This window comes from Elephas maximus, chromosome 25 (genome assembly GCF_024166365.1).
Source record: "Elephas maximus indicus isolate mEleMax1 chromosome 25, mEleMax1 primary haplotype, whole genome shotgun sequence".
Lineage (NCBI taxonomy): Eukaryota > Metazoa > Chordata > Mammalia > Proboscidea > Elephantidae > Elephas > Elephas maximus.
In genome coordinates this window covers 20,222,497-20,242,205 of record NC_064843.1, presented here as the reverse complement: position 1 = coordinate 20,242,205, position 19,709 = coordinate 20,222,497, and the positions used below count along the sequence as shown (strand labels likewise).

The 19,709-nt window shown below is 44.4% G+C and overlaps 1 protein-coding gene across 2 annotated transcripts in view; it reads right to left on the bottom strand.

The window, feature by feature from the left end:
• Window positions 1–7,090: 7,090 nt before the first annotated feature.
• Window positions 7,091–19,709, bottom strand: part of KCNB1 (potassium voltage-gated channel subfamily B member 1) — a 107,699-nt gene continuing 95,080 nt past the window's right edge. For both annotated transcript variants that reach the window (XM_049868913.1, XM_049868914.1), the window contains one exon: window positions 7,091–19,526. In XM_049868913.1, coding sequence (XP_049724870.1) covers window positions 17,517–19,526 — 2,010 coding nt within the window. In that variant the 3' untranslated portion in view covers window positions 7,091–17,516. The remainder of the gene's footprint in view (window positions 19,527–19,709) is intronic.

Here is a 19,709-nt window from a genome sequence, read left to right as displayed (position 1 = left end):
AGGGTGGAAGAGGCCATGGTTCGTGTGGGCTTGCATTTTATTCTTTCGTTGAAAAACGTGCTAGTCATGGCTCCTGAAGTTGATTTTGAAACCACTAATGCATAATCTGGGCCTGTGAGCTGGGGTGAGAAAAAAAAAATCTATTTTCACTAAATTCTAGCTGAAATATAGCACTTCCTTCAGTTATGAATATAGTAACAAATCATAATAGTAAGAACAATGTCAGCGATATTGTTACCAACAAAAACCATTGATAATTTGATATCCTACTGTAGCTGTTGCAGATGTGTGGAAATAATATTTATTTTATTCACTACCTCAAAATTACCATCATTATTAGACTGCTAGGTTTCGTTATTTAACTTGTTGATAAAGAAGTATATGTACTACTTTATCTCACATTTAAAGAAATACTTTGATAATTGCATTTCAGTATAATAAGTTTCCTTTGTAACTTCATCTATTTTATTTTATGCACTTAAAACTATTATTCTGACTTCAAATTTTTACTAGAAACCAGACTTACTGGAGACCTCGAGACTGGAAAAACCATAACCAAACCTTCTATGAGATCCAGTAGCTTTCTTGTGGAATCACTGGAGTTTTCTGTGTATAGGATCATGTCATCTGTGAATAGTGATAGTTTTACTTCTTCCTTACCAATTTGGATGCTCTTTATTTCCCTTTCTTGCTTTATTGCTCTGGCTAGGACTTTCAGTACAATACTGAATAAGAGTGGTGGTAAAGGGCAGCCTTGTCACCTCCTCATTCTTAAGGGGAATGATTTCAATCTCTTTCCCCTGAGAAAGATGTTGGCTGTTGGTTTTGCATATATGCCCTGAATTATGTCGAGGAATTTCCTTGTATTCCTATTTTTCTGAGAGATTTTATCAGGAATGGGTGCTGGGTTTTGCCAAATGCCTTTTCGTCACTGACTGAGATGATCATGTGATTCTTTTCCTTTGTTTTATTTATGTGGTGAATTACACTGATGGATTTTCTAATGTTGAACAACACTTGTAGCCCTGGTATGAATCCCATCTGATTGCAATGAGTTATTTTTTTGATATGCTATTATATTCTATTTGCTAGAATTTTTGTTGAGAATATAATTTTGCAGTTATATTCACGAGGGATATTAGTTTGTAATTTTCTTTTTTGTGGTATCTTTGCCTAGCTTTGGTATCAGGGCTATGCTGGCTTCATAGAATGAATTGGGGAGTATTCTTTCCTTTCCTATGGTCTGGAATGGTTTGAGTAGAATTGGTGTCAACTCTACTCTGAATGTTTGGTAGAACTCTTCAGTGAAGCCACCTGGGCTGGGGCTTTTTTGATGTTTTTTAATGACATTTTCAATTTCTTCTTTTGTAATGGGTCTATTTAGGTTTTCTACTTCTGTTTGTGCTAGTTTAAGTAGATAGCATGTTTCTAGAAATTTCTCCATTTCTTCTAGGTTTTCAAGTTTGTTAGAGTATAATTTTTCATAATATTCTGTAATGATTCTCTTTATCTCAGCTGATTCTGTTGTAATGTCACCCGTTTCACTTCTTATTTTGGTTATTTGCATCTTCTCATTTTTTTCTTCTGTCAATTTGGCCAGTGGTTGTCAATTTTATTGATCCTTTCAAAGAACTAACTTCTAGTTTTATAGATTCTTTCTATTGTTTTTCTGTTTCATTTATTCTGCTCTGATCTTTATTATTTCCTTTCTTCTGGTGACTGTGGACTTCTTTTGTTGTTTCTTTTTTTGTTCACTTTGTCGGGTTAAGTTATGGATTTTGGATTTTTCTTCTTTTTTGATGTGTGCATTTATTGTCATAAATTTTCCTCTGAGCACTGCTTTTGCTATGTCCCAGAGGTTTTGGTATGTTTAATTTGATTCTAAGAATTTTTAATTTCATTTTTAATTTTTTCTATGGCTCAGTAGTTTTTAAGGTGTTATTCAATTGACGTGTATTTAATTTTTTTTTCTTGCTCTTTCTGTTACTGATTTCTAGTTTTATAATGTTAGGTCAGAGAAGATGTTTTTGAATTTATTGAGGCTTGCTTTGTGGCCTAGAATATGGTCTATTCTGGAGAATGATCCATGTGCATTGGAAAAGAATGTGCACTGTGCTGCTGTTGGGTGGTGTGTTCTGTACATGTCTTTGATGTCAAGTTGATTGATTGTGTTATTTAGATATTCAGTATCTTTATTGAGTTTTTTTCTAGTTGTTCTGTTCATCATCAAAGTGGCATATTAAAGTCTCTTATCATTATTATAGAACTGCCTATTTCTCTTTTCAATTCTGTAGAATTTGTTTTATGAATTTTGGAGCTCTGGCATTGGGTGCATAAATATTTATTATTGTTATGTCTTTTTGGTGGATTGAGCCTTTAATCATTACATAATGCCCTTCTTTGTCTCTTATAATGGATTTTTACTTAAAGTCTATTTTATTCAAAACTATTATTGCTATTCCTGCTGTCTACTGGATACTGTTTGCTTGATATATATTTTTTCCATCCTTGGATTTTTAACTTGTTTATCATTGTGTCTAAGGTGTGTTTCTTGTAGGCAACATATTGATGGGTCATGCTTTTTTATCCATTCTGTCACTCTCTCTTGACTGGTGCATTTAATCCATTTATATTCAGTGTGATTAACGATAGGTATGGATTCATTGCTTTATTTTAATATACTTTTGTTTGTGTGTTAACGGCTTCTTTGTTCCTCCTAATTTTCTCTGCTGAGTTCTTTTTGTATATAGGTTTTCTTTTCCTATCAACCCTTGGTGTTGTTCTTTTTGTGAGGAACTCCTGGATCTATTGCCTGGAAATAACTTTGAAACCTTGAACCAAAACTATTCCATGAAGTCATCTTTAAACTAAACAACAGTTTAGCTCATTTAATGAAGAGTGTTTGCCATAAGCATCATGCTCTTTTAAAGAATTATCTATATGAGATCAAATGGACAACAGTGGCTCTAAAACACAGTTGAGACCTTTAAGAGGCAGAGAGTGAAAGTTAGCAGTGGTGAGACAATAGGGACAGAGAGAGGGAGAATGGTGACACAATGTGAAGTATGAAACCATAGTCAGTAAACTGTATATGTGAAAATTGTTGAATGTGTGTGTTATGCAGAAACCCTGGTGGAGTGGTGGTTAAGAACTATGGCTGCTAACCAAAAGATCAGTAGTTCAAATCCACCAACGCTCCTTGGACTCTATGGGGCAGTTCTACTCTGTCCTATAGAATCGCTATGAGTCAGAATCGACTTGATGGCAGCAGTTTTATTGTTTTGGTGGTGTGTTATGGGTTGAACTGTGTCGCCCCCAAAATGTGTTGTAAATTCTAACCCTATACCTGTGGTTATAATTGCATTTGGGAATGGGTTTTCTTTGCTATGTTAATGAGACAGTATTGGTGTAGGGTGTGTCTTCAGTCAACCTCTTTTGAGATATAAAAGAGATTAAACAAGCAAAGGAGGAAGCAGAGATGGGAAAGAGAGACACCAAGCTACATGAAGATTGTCCAGGAGCAGAAGCTCAAAAGAGACAAGGACCTTTCTCCAGAGCTGACAGGGAGAGAAAGACTTCCTCTATAACTGGCACCCTGCATTCTGACTTCTAACTTCCTAACTGTAAGAGAATAAATTTTTGTTTGTTAAAGTCACCCACTTGTGATATTTCTATCACAGCAGCAGTAGATAACTAAGACAAGGTGTATGCTTCGTTGTGTGTATTTTCACCAAAAACAAAACAAAACAAAACGATTATTCTGAGAAGGGGTCCATGGGCTTCACCGCACTGCTGGGGGGTTCACAGCATATAGGTAGCAGGAACAGCCAGAGCCAAGGTTCTGGGGTAGCAGTGTGCTGGGTGCATTAGAAAAATGACAGGAGGCCAGTGTCTGGAGGGGAGTGGGAGGGCAGAAGAGTAATGGGACAGAAGGTCAGAGGAGGTCTGGAGGGGTGGCCGGAAGGGGGATGACGTCATTATGTGGGTCCTTGGCTGTCATGCTTGGGGGACATTGAGAAGGCCAGTGATGCTGGAGCAGAGCACGCTCTGGGGGAGAGTGAAGGGAGGTGAAATCAGAGGGACAGGCAGTGGCCAGTGCCTGCAGGGCCTTGCAGACGATGCCAAGGTCTCTGAATTTTATTTAAAATGTGCCAGGCGCCTTTGGAAGGATTCAAAGACGAAGTGACATGATCAGACTGACGGTTTGACAGGGTCTTTCTGGCCACTGTGTAGAGAAGAGCCTCAGAGGGACCAGACTGGAACAGGAAGCCCAGTCTGGGGGCTGTTGCGACAATTAGGCAATAGGTGGCAGTGGCGTGACCCAGAGCTGCGGCAGTGGAGGGGCAAGACGTGCAGATCCCAAATCTGTTTTGAAGGCAAAGCCCACAGGAACTGCTGGCAGGCCATTCATGGCAGCACTGTTCATTAGAGCAAAGGTTTGGAAGCAACCTGAATGTTCAGTAGTAGGAGACAAGTAATTAGTGTGTACAATCGAACGTGACGCACCCTGTGCATCAATCCGGAATGATCCCCAAGATGTACTAAATGAAAAAAGCAAGATGCAGAGTGGTGTCTAGAGTATGTTTCTATTTGTGTGGAGTAAAACAAAACAAAGTATGCACACACCCCTATCTGTGTGCGTATGTGTTTGCAAAGATGATTTCTGGAAGGGTGCATGAGAAGCTGGTATTAGTAACTGCCTCTGGGTTTGGGGGAGCTGGAATCACTGTGCCTTTTGGATTTTGGATTTTGAACCTCTTCCAGTGGTTCTCAGAGGGAAGTGATTTTGCTCCCCCGGGGACATTTGGCAATAACTGGAGACATTTGTAGTTGTCAAAAATGGTAGGGGGTTGCTACTGACATCTACTGGGTAGGGCCCAGGGATGCTGCTAAACATCCTACAATGCACATTATCCTACAAAGAATTATCCATCCTCAAATGTCGATAGTGTCAAGGTTGAGAAACCCTGATCTATTAAAAAAGGGAAATAGCGTTTTTTTTGTTAAGCATGGTCTTTTATTCTGAGGTTATATATATATATTTTTTTGGGGGGAGGGTGTTTGAAATACTCTTTGTTTTTCTAGATGATGGTGGTAGTGCCTGGTAGTTACTTTTTTTTTTTTTTAACATTTTTAGATGGCAAAATAAGATGCCGCAAGGCTTATATTGATTTTCCCCCAAACAATCAGAGATTTTACTAGCCTGTGAACCTTCAAAGTCTGGGAAACACTCTTTCCCGTAAATGAGCTTTGGAATGTGGTGGTTTAAAAATACGTACCCAAGCTCTTTGATACTCTTCCCTTCAAGAGGTGAAAATGAATTACCCTCCCTGTAAGTATGAGCTAGACTTAGTGACTTGCTGCTAACAAATAGAATATGGCAGAAGTAATGATGTCTGACTCCTGAGACTACATCATAAAAGACACTTTCTCTTGTTCTCTCTCTTGGATCACTCACTCTGGGGGAAGTCAGCTGCTAGGCTGTAAGGACCTTCAAGCAGCTCTATGGACAAGTCCATGTGGTGAGAAACTGAGGCTTCCCATCAACAAGCAAGCAGGGAACCAAGGCCTCCTGAGCCATCTTGGAAATGGATCTTCCAGCCCCGGTCAAATTTTCAGATGACTGCCACTGATGCCTTGACTTCAGCTCCATGAGAGATCTCAAGCTAGAACCATCCAGCTAAGATGCTACTGATTTCCTGGCCCATGAAAACTATGAGATAATAAATTTAGTGCAGAGGAAGGAGAGTCAGGAATAGGAGCAGGAATTGGAATGCATGGCTAATTGCCTCCATGAGATCAGAAGAACTGGATGGTACCCAGCAACCATTACTTAATATTTGATCAAAGATTCTATAGAAGAATCCTGATCGAAAGAGAGAAAGCAGAACCGAATTTCAAGTTCTCATGGAATCCAGACTTTCTGGAGCCATTGAGGCTAGATGACTCCCTAAAAACTATTGCCCTGAGATAATCTTTAAACCTCAAAACAAAAATATCGCCTGAAGTCTTCTTCAAACTAAAGCAATAAAAAAAAAAAAAAAAAAAAGGCAATAGTTTAGCTTAATTAGTAAAATCTCTGCCTTGAGCATTGTATTCTTTTAAAGAACTATGTAAGATCAAACTGACAACAGCAACTTTAAGGTTAGATAGGAATCTTAGGGGGCGGTGAGATTATGTCAATGGGGGAGGAACAATTCAGAAAAGGAGGATGAAAATGGTTGCACATCTTGAAGAATGTGATCAGTGTAGAAATAGTTGAATTGGTGTATGTTCTGCTATTTTCAATAATGACAATGAAAAAAACAAAATAAATTATTTAAAAAATAAACATTTCAAGCTGCTAAATTTTGGAGTAATTTGGTATGCAGTGATAGATAACTAATAGAAAAATCATCAAGGAAGCAATCACAAAAGTGCAGCCTATGGACTGTAGCCTGCCCACAAATGTGTTTCATTTGGCCAGTACAGGTTTTTTTTTTTTTTTTAAGGGAATTAGTTGCTAACATTTAAAAATCCAGATTTCTGACTTCTCTTAAAAAGCCTGAAGGTCTGGTGCTGCTGGGCCTGTATTCCTAAGTGGTTACAACCAGTTGGTGATGGATAAAAATATTCACCCCTTTAGACAGGGTGCATGTTCTCCTGTTTGCCACACTCGCCACCACTCCCTTATGTCTCTTAGCCAGGTTGCTTTACTCATTTATATTATCTGCCTGGCTCCCGTAGGCACTTGAGATTATAATTTCAGTTGTTAGCCATTTTTATGGGCAAGGGGTATTTAGGTCAGGAATTTTTTTTTTTTTTTAAATACCCAGGAATAATTGCATCAGAGCCAAATAACCAGAATTGGGGCTTTGATCCATAAACACAGCCTGGGATGGGTTATCACTGGCTTGCATATTGGGAGTGCAAGGCCAATGACATTTTCATGTCCTTCCTCCTCTGGGTAAAGAGAAACAGCCAGTGCTGCCCCTCCAGTCCCCTAGGCTCCTAGATTCTGCCTCCCTTTCAAATCTTCAAGCCCTCACCTCCCGGTGCCCTCCAGAACATAAAACAAACTCCAACAAACTTGTTTTCTCCATACCTTTTTATTGAACTCTGCAGACTTCATTAAGGGACCATTTGCTTGGAAATTCTTAAACATTTGGACATATTTTACAAGACAGCACAGCAGCTGGAGGTCAAACAAGGATCACAATTTTATCTCACCACATGCAGATAAAGACACCGGTTTTTTTGTTGTTTGATTTCCGTGTGTGTGTGTGTGTGTGTGTATGTATAATGCTCATTTTTGCCTTTACAGGAAGGACTAGAGACAACAACTGACAAGAGATGAATAAGACCCACGGAACACGACCCCAAGAACAGAGTGGTGAAGGACATTGGTCATTTATGGCTAATGTGATTGGCTTGGCCCCTATTATGGGTGGGGTGATCAGAATGGCCTTGCTGGCAGAAGAGCCCCAACCTCACTCCACAGGCTGCTGGGAGAGATAGAGGGTCTTGGCTGATGGGATCGGGGTGCATGCTGTCATGGAGGCATGGGGGACTCAGAGAAAAGGAAGACCATGGCTCTAAAAGCTGGAAGACAGGCTACCCCTCTTATCCAGCTGGACTCCCATGGCTTTGGGAATGAGATCCAGTTTCCACATGTTGGCTTCCACACTCCTGCCCCCAGCAAGTCCCAGACTAGGGGAAACCCCTATTTCCAGCCCTTGGCTTAGCCCATTGGAAAACCACTTTGTCTATGGTCTCTGCTGGGCTAACGTGTAAGCTAAACCACAACATGAGGCAGAGAAAGGCAGGACAGAAGGGTAGGAAGGAGGCTGGGACTCCCCTGTGGACCCTCCCTTATCAGCTTGAAGCAGATGAGCATCCAATTTGGATGTCATCTTGACCCCAGATTGAGTCAAAGAAGAGATGGCACTGGTGGGGAAGTTACTGGCTTCAGCAGGAGAGGGCCTCTATTTCTCCACCAGCTAACATTACTCTAAGCCAAGAGCTAATTAATTCCCCTATTCACTCACACTTGGACTCATCCATTCATTCACTCATAAGTCAATCATTCACACACTCACTCACTCACACACTCACTCAAAACAACACAGGTAGGGTGACCACTATATGCCAAGGGCATGCACTGGGAGGACAACCCTGAGTTTCTGGTGTAGAAAATGGGTTCCCAGGCCCTGACCTTGGTCTGAAGCCAGGATAGGTCTGCAAAGCAAAGGGGCCACCTGGCCTTGGCTGTATGCAATGGGCCAGCTGCCTGGCCCAGCACCTGCTGATCCTTCACTTCCCTACCCACCCAGCCACATCAAGCTCTCCAGCATCTAAGAGAGAACTCAGATTCCTGGTGAAGATTAGGGAGTCACGTGCCAAGCTGTGAAGTCCTTGTCTCTTGGGCATCTTCTGGGTTCCCCCTTCTTTCCAGACCTGGTTTAGCTCAGGGAGGCAGAGGAAGTGCAGGATGGTCCAGGCAATGGCCCTCGAGAGCATCCTAATGGGACAGAATTGAGTTTCCTACATTTTCCTGAAATTTCCTATCACTGCATTCCTATCCTAACTTGAGCTATCCCTGCAGGATAGGGCCTCAACAGGGACCCTGGAAACTGTTTTTTTTTTTTTTCGTTTTGGGTTTAGAGGGAGAGGGCTTCTCAGTCTATCTAGCCAAATCTATCATCCTGCCTCCCCTCTTAATTAAACAACTTAAGGCCACCTGGACTTGGGGTCACCCAACGTTGAATTCCCACCTCTTCCAAACCCACCATAGAGTCTCTGGTTGATGCAAACAGTTAACATGCTCATCTGCTATCCGAAAGGCTGGAGGTTCGAGTCCACCCAGAGGTACCTTGGAAGAAAGGCCTAGCAATCTACTTCCAAAAAATCAGCCATTAAAACCCAGTGGAGCACAGTTCTACTCTGACACACATCGGGTCACTATGAGTCAGAGTCGACGCAATGGCAACTGGTTTTTTCCAAACCCACTTGTGGGGGAGAAGTCTTTCAAAACTCTCTGGCCAGATGCTCTCCTTGGAGATTTTAGACCCAGACCCATTTGGGAAGGGAGCTACAGATGCGGGCAACTGGAGTGTTCTGCTTGGAGGCAGCCGAAGCCTTGCTTTGCTGTAAAACTTAATCACAGCTGCCTCTCTCTTTTGGCCTTTCTAGATTTACTTAATGGATGGGGACTTTTCAAGGGTCTTCAATGAGATCTTCTGTTTTACATACCAGAAATAAAAGCCCATTCGCTACTGCCTGGGCAGTTTTTTCACTGGGCAGCTGGCTAGTTGGTAAAAGATAACTGGATTTCTTGTACAGAAAACCTCAGGCTTGTGGGGGTGCAGGGTCTGGGCAGAAAGGTTGAAGCACCATGAGACAGCCGGCCAGTGATGGGCAACTTCCTGGATTGCTCCTTGGCTGGCCTGGGTGAGGAGAGAGTCCTATCCCCGTGTGGTACCTGTTAGGCCACTGGGGATAGGTTGGATTGGCTTAGCTACAAGGTCATTAAAATTTCCCAAGACAGGTCTTAAATGCTAGGAAGAGGCCATCTAAGATCCATCAATTAGTCTCAACCCACCTGGAGCAAGGAAGAATGAAGAACACCAAAGACACAAGGTAATTATGAGCCCAAGAGACAGAAAGGGCCACATGAACAAGAGACTACATCATCCTGAGACCAGAAGAACTAGATGGTGCCCGGCTACAACCGATGATTGTCCTGACAGGGAACACAACAGAGAACCCCTGATGGAGCAGGAGAGCAGTGGGATGCAGACCCCAAATTCTCCTAAAAAGACCAGACTTAACAGTCAGACCGAGACTAGAAGGACACTGGAGGCCATGGTCCCCAGACCTTCTGTTAGCCCAAGACGGGAACCATTCCCAAAGCCAACTCTTCAGACAGGGATTGGACTGGACTATGGGATGGAAAATGATACTAGTGAAGAACGAGCTTCTTGGATCAAGTAGACATACGAGACTATGTGGGCAGCTTCTGTCTGGAGGGGAGACGAGAGGGCAGAGGGGGCCAGAAGCTGGCCGAATGGACACGAGGACAGAGAGTGGAGGGAAGGAGTGTGCTGTCTCATTAGGGGGAGAGCAATTAGGAGTGTTGAAACCAAAAAAACCAAACCCACTGCCGTCGAGTCAATTCTGATTCATAGCGACCCTATATGACAGAGTAGAACTGCCCTGCAGAGTTTCCAAGGAGCGCCTGGAGGATTCCAACTGCCAACCTCTTGGTTAACAGCCATAGCACTTAACTACTACTCCACCAGGGTTTTCCAGTAGTGTATAGCAAGGTGTATACAAATTTTTGTATGAGAGACTGACCTGATTTGTAAACTTTCACTTAAAGCAAATAAAAATTAATTAAAAAAAAATTTCCCAAGATGGGGAGCAGGGAAGTATCAAGGGGCCCTGTGGCCACCTTTCTTCTCCAGCATCCCCTCCAATGGCTCCAAATCCTGGATGCTAATTGTGCTCCCTGCCTCTGCCTCAGTGGCTTGGGCCTGTGCCTTGAATATTCAAACCACTTACACACACACACACACACACACACACACACGCCACATGCCAAAAAACAAAGGGAATTTCCTTGGTTGTTCAGTCCAGTTTCCATGCAGTGACCCATCTTGTACACCATCTGGCCTCTTTTTAAATGCCTGTGGTACAAGGGAAAGGAGCCTGGTGGTATAGTGGTTAAAGCGTTTGGCGGCTAACCTAAAGGTGAGCAGTTCCAACCTACCAGCTGCACCTCAGGAGAAAGACGTGGCGATCTGCTGCCATAAAGATTACAGCCTAGGGAACCCTATGGGGCAGCTCTACTCTGTCCTGTAGGGTCGCTATGAGTGGGAATTGACTCGACAGCAATGTAACAGGTATAAGGGAGCTCATTCACTGGCCCCTGGTTCCATGGTTACACAACCTAGGCTATTAGCAGGGCTTCTTTCATTTGAGCTGAAAATGACTGCCCTGTCCCTTTCATGCAAGACAAACTTCCAGAGGCTTGCATGTAGCCACCTGGTGGCTGGGCACTTCCTTTCCAGGTGAACAGCCCCATTGTACCCCATCCTGGCCACTTTTTGGGACATCTTTTCAGGACCTTGGTAGGGAGGAATAGAGAGTTACGGCTAGAGATGAAGATGATGGGTCATTCAATTCACAGGGCCCCTTCCAAATTCAATTCTTCACCTTCGCAATTAGGGGTGTTAAGGAGAAACTCCACGTTAAGGCGATACCAGGGACAGTGAATGGAAAACCCAACTATACCTCTGTCTAGAACAGCCACAGGCATCAAATTTAGGAAACTACTAGGAACTAATAGCCCTGGTGGTGCAATGGTTAAGCACTCAGCTGCCAACTGAAAGGTCAACAATTTGAACCTACCACCGGCTCTGCAGGAGAAAGGCCTGGTGATCTGCTCCTGTAAAGATTCACCAAACCAAACCCAAACCTGTTGCCGTCGAGTTGATTCAGACTCATAGCGCCCCTACAGGACAGAGTAGAACTGCCCTATAGAGTTTTCCAAGGAGCGCCTGGTGGATTCGAACTGGCAACCTTTTGGCTAGCAGCCATAGCTCTTAACCACTATGCCACCAGGGTTTCCCTGTAAAGATTACAGCCTGGGAAACCCTATGGGGACAGTTCTACTCTGTTATATAGGGTCGCTATGAGTCGGAATCGACTTGACCACACACAACAACAATACAACAGGGAGGCAAGTTTTTGTTGTTCTCGTGCGAAAGTTTTTAAAATATCTTGCCTGTTTTGTATGGCTCTGGTTCAAACCAGATCAGCAGGAATTTTGGGGATGGGAAAACTCAGATTAGGTTCACAATCCAGAATAACAAATTCGTATTTGGGTTGATTCCCCTTGGAATTTAGCTAATGGGGAAGGTTCACTGCTGTTTGGGGGTTCTGGTTTGGCTTCAGCCTCTGATTCAAGGCTGAGGCCAGATACCCATGGCTGACAGCGAGCCAGGTGGGGTGTGAAAATCTAAATGTATGAGAGTTGGAGATGATCTGGTCTTTCTTCATCTTCCCCCATGAACTTATGGATGGAGAACCATTTCCTACTAAAGATCCTGCTCCATGAGATGTCCTCTGCCCACCGGAGCCTGGGACCCACCTCCTGGAATTAATTATCAGGACAGTCCAGAAACTCCCTGAGCGCTGGATGGGTGGAAGCTGGAAAAATACCACCACCCTTGCCACAAATTTCTTGCTCTACGGAGCCAGGTGGCTGGAAAGGGAGATGACATAGCAGATTCTGGGGACACGTCCTTGCAGAGTTTGGCTCCAAGGGTGTGTGGCCACTGGTTTTTGGTGAAGCTGTCAGAAAGGGATTGAAATACAGAGCTGACAAAAAAGTTGATAAGATCCAAAGCCCAGTATGTTCTTCCAAGTTTCTCAAGAACCTGAAAATGCTCTGGCCTTCAGGTCCAATTGATGTTATGGGAGAGTGGGGTGCTGGACATGGGGACAGGCCAGGCGAAAGGGACGTTTAAGGTGGGATCTGGATCTCAGAAATGCTAGTGGGAAGTTTGCTTGCATGAGATTTTTCAGTTCCAAGATCTCCGGGGATGAGAAGGCTTAGTCCCTTCAGGCCCCAGGAGAAGGGTGGGCTATGAGCAAAACCAGCCCACATCCCAGCCTGATTCTAGGGCCGTCTGTACCCTTGTCTCCCTGAGCTCACTCCTGCATGCATGCCCTGGATTCTTAAGAACAACACATAGGAGAAACGCACAGACCGAATGGGAAAGTCACAGCGTTAGACGGACTCCAGGCCTGGTGTCGGCTAATGTCTGCATGAGGAAGTCAGCCCCCAAAGTCTTTCCCCACCCCAGGAAATCAGAATCAAAAGCAAGAAAAGAAAAAACAGCCCAAGGGGCGATGGGAAGAAATGAAGCAGACCAGAAAAAAGCAGCTACACTAATGACCAACAATAAAATGCCTAAGATATTATTCTGTATTACAAAAGAAATTAGACTCCATTGCCGTATTATAAATTCGCTAAAAATACATATATATATATATTTATATTTATCTGAACAGAAAAATAGACTACTCTGAGATGCGTGGAAGTCCTGGGACATAGCTGCGCATCATACTTCTAGAGCCAGAAAAATGGCAACCGAAAATGCAGAGGTAATTCCTATTTCTGGGTGTAGCCAGGGCCGGTTTAGGGTCGCCCTGATTCAGTGACATGAGAGTATTTGGATGCTGTCGTGGTAGCAGTGGTAGGCGAGGAAACCAGCTCAGGGCTGGAGGCTTTCTGCTGTCCTGCTGGGGGATGCAGGGGGCCCTGTTCCTCTCCTGCTAATTTTGCAGCCACCAGAAAAGTCCTTCAAAGAAGCTTGTTCTAGAGATTTTCTGCCACACTCTCATCTGATCCAAAGTTACTTGACTTGTGGTGAGACACTTAGACTTGTTGGCAATGAAATAAGTAAAGGAGAGAACTAGAGCTGGAGACTACCTTTAGTGACCCTTGTTGGGAATGAATTTTAAATTTCCCCTTATTCATGAACTAGACACTCCAGCCATGACTGGAGCAAGACAGAAATATACAATAGTTACAAATATCAACAATACATCACAGTTGTACAGAAGAGAATACTGTTGTGTTTGTGGATCTTAGTAGGAGAAAGGGCAGAGACGAGGCTACAGTTACCAAGAAGACATGGTGGAGAAGAAGGTGGGAATCAGTCTGGAAAAGTCCGGATCACCAGCAATTCGCAGGGACAAGCTGGGTGGGTTGAAAGGAAATGGCCTCACAGGATTTTGCTGTTTCCCTTTCTTACTCTTCTTCTTTCTTCTTGACCCCCAATCCTTTTGGAGAAAGGGGCATCCCGGGAACAAAGGTTGTCGCCTCTTTTTTCTCTCTTGTTTCTTTTCCCATTAAATGTGCTTAAGATAAAATTCCTAAAGAAGGCACTGAGAAATCTACTGCACCAAAGTCCTGTTGTTTTCCTTTACACCAAAGATAAAAAGGTGAATAAACTGTCTCTTGCAAAATGTGCCCACCTCTCTCTGCTGGTCACAGACTTGGCCTTGTGGGTCGGACACATAGCTACCTGGTCCCTAGCCCTTTCTGATACTGGTGGGATTTGGAACTGAAGTTAGGCTAGGTTCTTGATGAATTTCATTGAATTCGCCAAAGGGACCAGGCATCTGTCCACCTAGTTTCATTTCTTTGGGTTGACTTATTTTTTTTCTGTGTTCGTTGGTTCAAGCATGGGTGGAAAATGGACCACCAAGCAAAAGCAGTTGTTTGCCTCCAATCCATTGCGTTCCTCTTCTCTATTAAGACCTGTCCTGGTTGTCAAATTTAGCTTCTCAGTGGAGACTGTTAGGAAGATTCCCCAGTGTGTGTACATACACGCACATATGCACAGGTGAGACGCACGCAGATTACAAACCCGAATTTGTTCCTTTTTGGCGGATGAGGGTGGTTGCTGCGAAGACTTAAAGTATTCTATTTTGAATCGGGCACAGGGTAAAAGCTACATTCCCACAAAACATGCACACACGAGTAAGAAAAAAAAAAAAAAAAGAAAGAAAACAACAACAAAACCAAAATGCTTCCAAAGCATAGTATATGCTGAGTTTCAATTATTCTGTTTCTATAAGAACTCTATAGGACTCTGGCTATTCAGCCTGAAAAGGTAGGTTCTTAATGGTACTTCTGAATTCGTCCTTCAAAAGTGACTCAATAAAATGCTACTTTAGGGTCAGACAAAGTACACGAGGAAGGAATGGCCAGGTCCTACGCGACCACACAAGGCAGAAAGGGCCTTTGGTTACAAGGAGAGTTGCACCAGTTGGTTATCAGTTAAAAAAGAAAAAGAAGACAGAAAGAAATCATTTCCAATCTGTACACTTCTTATCTGCTTCAAGCAACAAATGAAACGCCTCGATTTGAAGAAGGGGTGGTTAAGTTCCTTCTCGCTATATATGGCTATATTTAAACATGTTCACTTTCCTGATATGTAAAATAGACTATATTACTATTATTATTAATTTTTACAGATAGCATCAGCTCTAAAAATATCTGAGTCGGAAATCACAACTATTTACTTTTATCAAAAAGCATTTGTTTGTTTTCCCTGAATTTTCACATTTGTGCTGATGGTGGACATAAATGGTGAGGCAAACAAAGAGGAGACGCGAAAGATGGCCGGCGGAGCACTGTTCCGCGGTCATTCCTCAATGGGCCCCAGGGCCCCTTGTGCTCAGCAAAGCGCCCAGGAAGTGTCGCTGCCTCCTCTCTCACTCTCCCTGCCCCTCGAGTCCCTTTGCATTTGCTGTGAGAGTACTTGGAAGACACCTTGGAAAAGTTGAGCACTCGTTTTCCTTGCGAACACAGCAAAGAACAGGACCTGTAGCCTCTTGGAGGGGTTGGCAGTCCCCAGAGAGATGCTGAGAAGCTGTGTCAACCGGGTCCGTACACAGCAGAAAAGATGCATATTAAGGGTGGTGGAATGAGCGTATGTCTTTGTACTTGAGACAGGTGGACCAAACTTGTGCCATGGTGCTGAGGTTAGGCAGAACAGAGCAGTGATATCTGTGTACCAGCAGGTGGATCAAGCCATTGTACCAATATGCAGATCAAGGACATATTGTATGTAGAGCAGGTGAACCAACACCATGTCTTTGTTTCATCAGACAGACATGTGCCTGTCACCATATTGAGGACAGGCAGACCTGCACTATGATATTTTACTTGGGGCATTATCCATCAACATTGTATTCAGAGAACAACATCACTCCATCATACTAAAGACAGGCAGACCAATAACATGTCGTCTTTACTGACAGATGAGCCAACACCATGGTACTGTACTAACCAATGGCTCAACATAAGGTCACTGTACTGAGGAATGGCCAACAACACCGTGCTACTAGACTAGAATCAGTAGGTCAACACTAGGTCATCATACTAGGACAGGAAGACCAACACCAAGAAAAACGCCAGAATCATTCACGATGCACACAAATACTTATTGCTTTTGTCTGTACTGGCTGCACTGGTGGCCGCAGTGAGGAGAGCTGAGCTTTTTGTACAGTGACACTGAAAACACATCAATGGCTGGTTGACAAGAAAGAGAACAGAGTGAGACGCTCAATGCCCAACCATCTACTGCGTTCTTCTGAGATGTACATATCTCCTGTACATGTGACTTTACGAGAGGCCCCACCCAAGAGCCAAGAACCCTTCCTGACCCATGGGCGAAGGGGGAGCTTCAGGGAGGCAGGATAGGAGCCCACAGACTTTGACACGGCAGACAGCGATACCACAGTACAATGTCAACCACCGTGGCCGGGGAACAGGCATGTAGCAATAACCCAACTACAGTCCCAACAAGTGGCTCACGGGAAAATAGTGCTTGTTTTAAAGTGCAAGATGTTGACACTGTCCCTGGTAGAACCTAGTTTTGAAAAACATAAAGTGCTTTTTATTTTAACTTTTTTTTTAGCTCGAATACCACAGGAAATAAAAAAAGAATTTCTATTATAGTAGGTGCTTTCCCTGCAGCAGCAGGAAGTATTCAAAAGTCTGAACTGGGCATTTCGATTGGGGGTGGTTTTTTTTGTTTTGTTTTCTCCTTTCATCTTTGCAGCTAAAAAATAAAAAAACAGATTTTTACGCTGTTCTTCAGTAACATAGTCTCTTTGAATAAGCTATTTCTTTTGCATATTTGACACTTGCATATCTTTTGAGTCTATACTAGCAATGTACAGAAAGTATTTTCCTCCTTCAACGTTCAAGCAATGCTCAGAGTTCATACTGCTGGCTGAGTGCCAGCCTTCCGAAGCCCTCCCAGACTGCCAAGGGCAATTAGAATTGAGTACAAGTGGTGCAACTCACCCTGATGATATCTCAAAATAAAATCTCGGGTACTACAGAACACGGAAGTCAATGAAGACATTTGAGGGAGGGTTTTGTGCTGGGATTGTGGCTTATGGCGCAGAGATTTCCCCATGACACAAGTGTTCCCTGTAGCCTTCTAACAGTGGAATCTATCCAGAAGGTGACGAACAGGTATTCACAGAGGTGGCTGGGCAGCATCCAATGCCAAATTGGTCAACCCACTTTTTCAACTCCAGCCACTTTTTCCAGCATCCTTCTCCAGCTGAACCCAGGAGGGATGGAGATGTTGCCCTCATAGGCTGTGATGGAGAGGCATGAAGAAGGACAGGGAGTAGGTGGCTCTCGGTTACATCTAGGAGGATGATAGTGGTGGCTGTGAGTTCTGCTCTTGTCATCTCCCAAAGAGGGCAGTAGAATTGTTACAAGAAGGTGCCATTCCTATGGCTTGGCCAACTTCATCCTGATGGACCTGTCATGGCTCTCTAGGCCTTAGGAAGCCTTCTCTAGAATATCTCTTTTCTCTGGGGTTTTGCAGGGCCTTTCTGTTTCAGAGTTTATGCGAAAAGCTCTGTGGCAGGTAAGCTGAACCACACTCCTCTTTGGACCTCGCCCACAAGTCTCTCCTCCATGGCAAGCTAGTTCAGATGCCCTGATCCCGTGTGCTTCCATGGACCCCTCCTCCCGGCAACACGCGAACATCGGGGGAGATGTGGTTCTCTAGTTTGCACTTTTCCTGACCACTGGCGCCTTTTCCAGTCAATGCTTCCGTGGAGTAAATACAGTTCTGCCTTAAGAACTTAGGGGAGGTGAGTAAGGGGGAGCTTTCAAAGTGATTCTTCTCTGATCTTGTCCCGACACTGAACTTGGGACTGGTGCTCCCATGGAGGCTCTTGGGGGGGCTGGAGTCCACACTGTAGAGCAGCTGCCCCTCATCATCTGTGTCCGCATCGATGTACTGGTGGATACCTGCCTCAAAGTTGAATGCTATTGCTGTGTGTTTCTCGGGGGATCGCGGGGGTGTCCTAGCACTCGCTGTGGTGTAGATGGAGGACTCTGGGCTCAGCACAGGCCTGTCCAAGAGTGTGGCACACTCCAGTCCAGCGACAGCAGCTGCAGCACCCCCCCGGTTCCTAAGAGGGTCATGGTACATCCCCAGAACAGGGAGTAGTGGGCTGGGATCACCCTCCATGAAGTTGACTTTAAGTGCTCGGAGCTTCAAGGGGTTGTTGGTCTTCATGGAACTCTTGGGACTCTCAATGAAGAAACTAGAGCGATGGCTGGCATCTAGGGTAGGGTTGGCCTCCACCAACCTACCTCCACTGGCACCCAGAGCTCCCCGCCAGCCCACCTCTGGGGCCATGCTGCCCCCAGTCTTGCTGGGTAGCGATGCCAAAGGGCTGTGGGAGAACCTGGTGGCTTCAGGGAAGTCCGTGGCACAACTAATGAAGCTATCAATGCTTGACATGCTTCGCATGTCGATGACCCCTTCTGTACGAGTGGGCAGAGGGGCTATGGGACTGGGGATGCTCTCCATTTCAAGTTCTTCCTTTGGTTTGCTCTGTGTTGCTGATTCCTTAGTACTGAGGATGGGTTGAGATTGGGTTTTGGCCATCTTATTGTACATATCTTCCAACTGCTGGACATTTAGGTGCTGGGGACTAGAAGATGATCTGGCCTTCTCAGGGGATCCCTGCTCCTTGGTTTCTAAGGACTTACTTGAGCTGGTTTCAGACAGTGTCCTCTTTGTCCACTTCCATTTGCTGGGAGACAGGTGGTTATCTTGAACTTTGTCCTTCTTACTTGTATTCTCCCCATTTTTCTCAACCACGATGTCCATCATCTCAATGCTCCGAGCGAAAGCATCCTTCATGTTCATGGATACGATGCTGCCATTTCTCTTGGCTCTCTCCAGGGCCTCTCTCCGCTTGATTGCTTTTTCCTGCCTCTTTTGCTCCTTGTAGAACTCAGAGAAGTTATTGACAATGATGGGAATGGGGAGAGCAATCACCAGGACCCCTGCAATGCAACAGAGCCCTCCTACAATTTTCCCTAGGAGAGTCTTGGGGTAGATGTCTCCATACCCAACAGTTGTCATGGTGATGGTGGCCCACCAGAAAGAGGCCGGGATGCTTTTGAATTTGGTGTCATCCTCATCCTTCTCCGCAAAAAAGACAAGGCTGGAGAAGATCATGATGCCCATGGCGAGGAAGAGGATGAGTAAGCCCAGCTCATTGTAGCTCCTTCGCAGGGTGAAACCCAAGGACTGCAAGCCAGTGGAGTGGCGTGCAAGCTTGAGGATGCGGAGAATTCGCATGATGCGGAAGATCTGGACCACGCGGCGGACGTTCTGGAACTGCAGTACGCTTTTGTTGGATTCTGTGAGGAAGATGGTGACGTAATACGGCAGGATTGCCAACAAGTCAATGGCGTTGAGTGGGCCCTTGAAGAACTTCCACTTCTTGGGTGAGGAGAGGAAACGCAGCAGATATTCCATGGTGAACCACGCGATGCATACAGCCTCCACGTGAGCCAGCTGGGGGTTGTCTGTGGTCTGGCCGAACTCATCAAGGCTCTGCAGCTCAGGGAGCGTGTTCAGCGACAGGGCAATGGTGGAGAGGACGATGAACATGATGGAAATTATGGCCAGGATCTGTGAGGAGAAAAGAGTGGGATTTAGTTATCAACCACCAAGGGGATGATCATTGTAATACCCCAGGTCTGCATGACACCCCTCAATTTTCCAGAGTGTTTTCACATCTCACTAGTCAGTTGGTGATTGAATGGGCTAAAAAGATAATTTATTCAAATCCATTTATTATGCAGCTGTGGATGC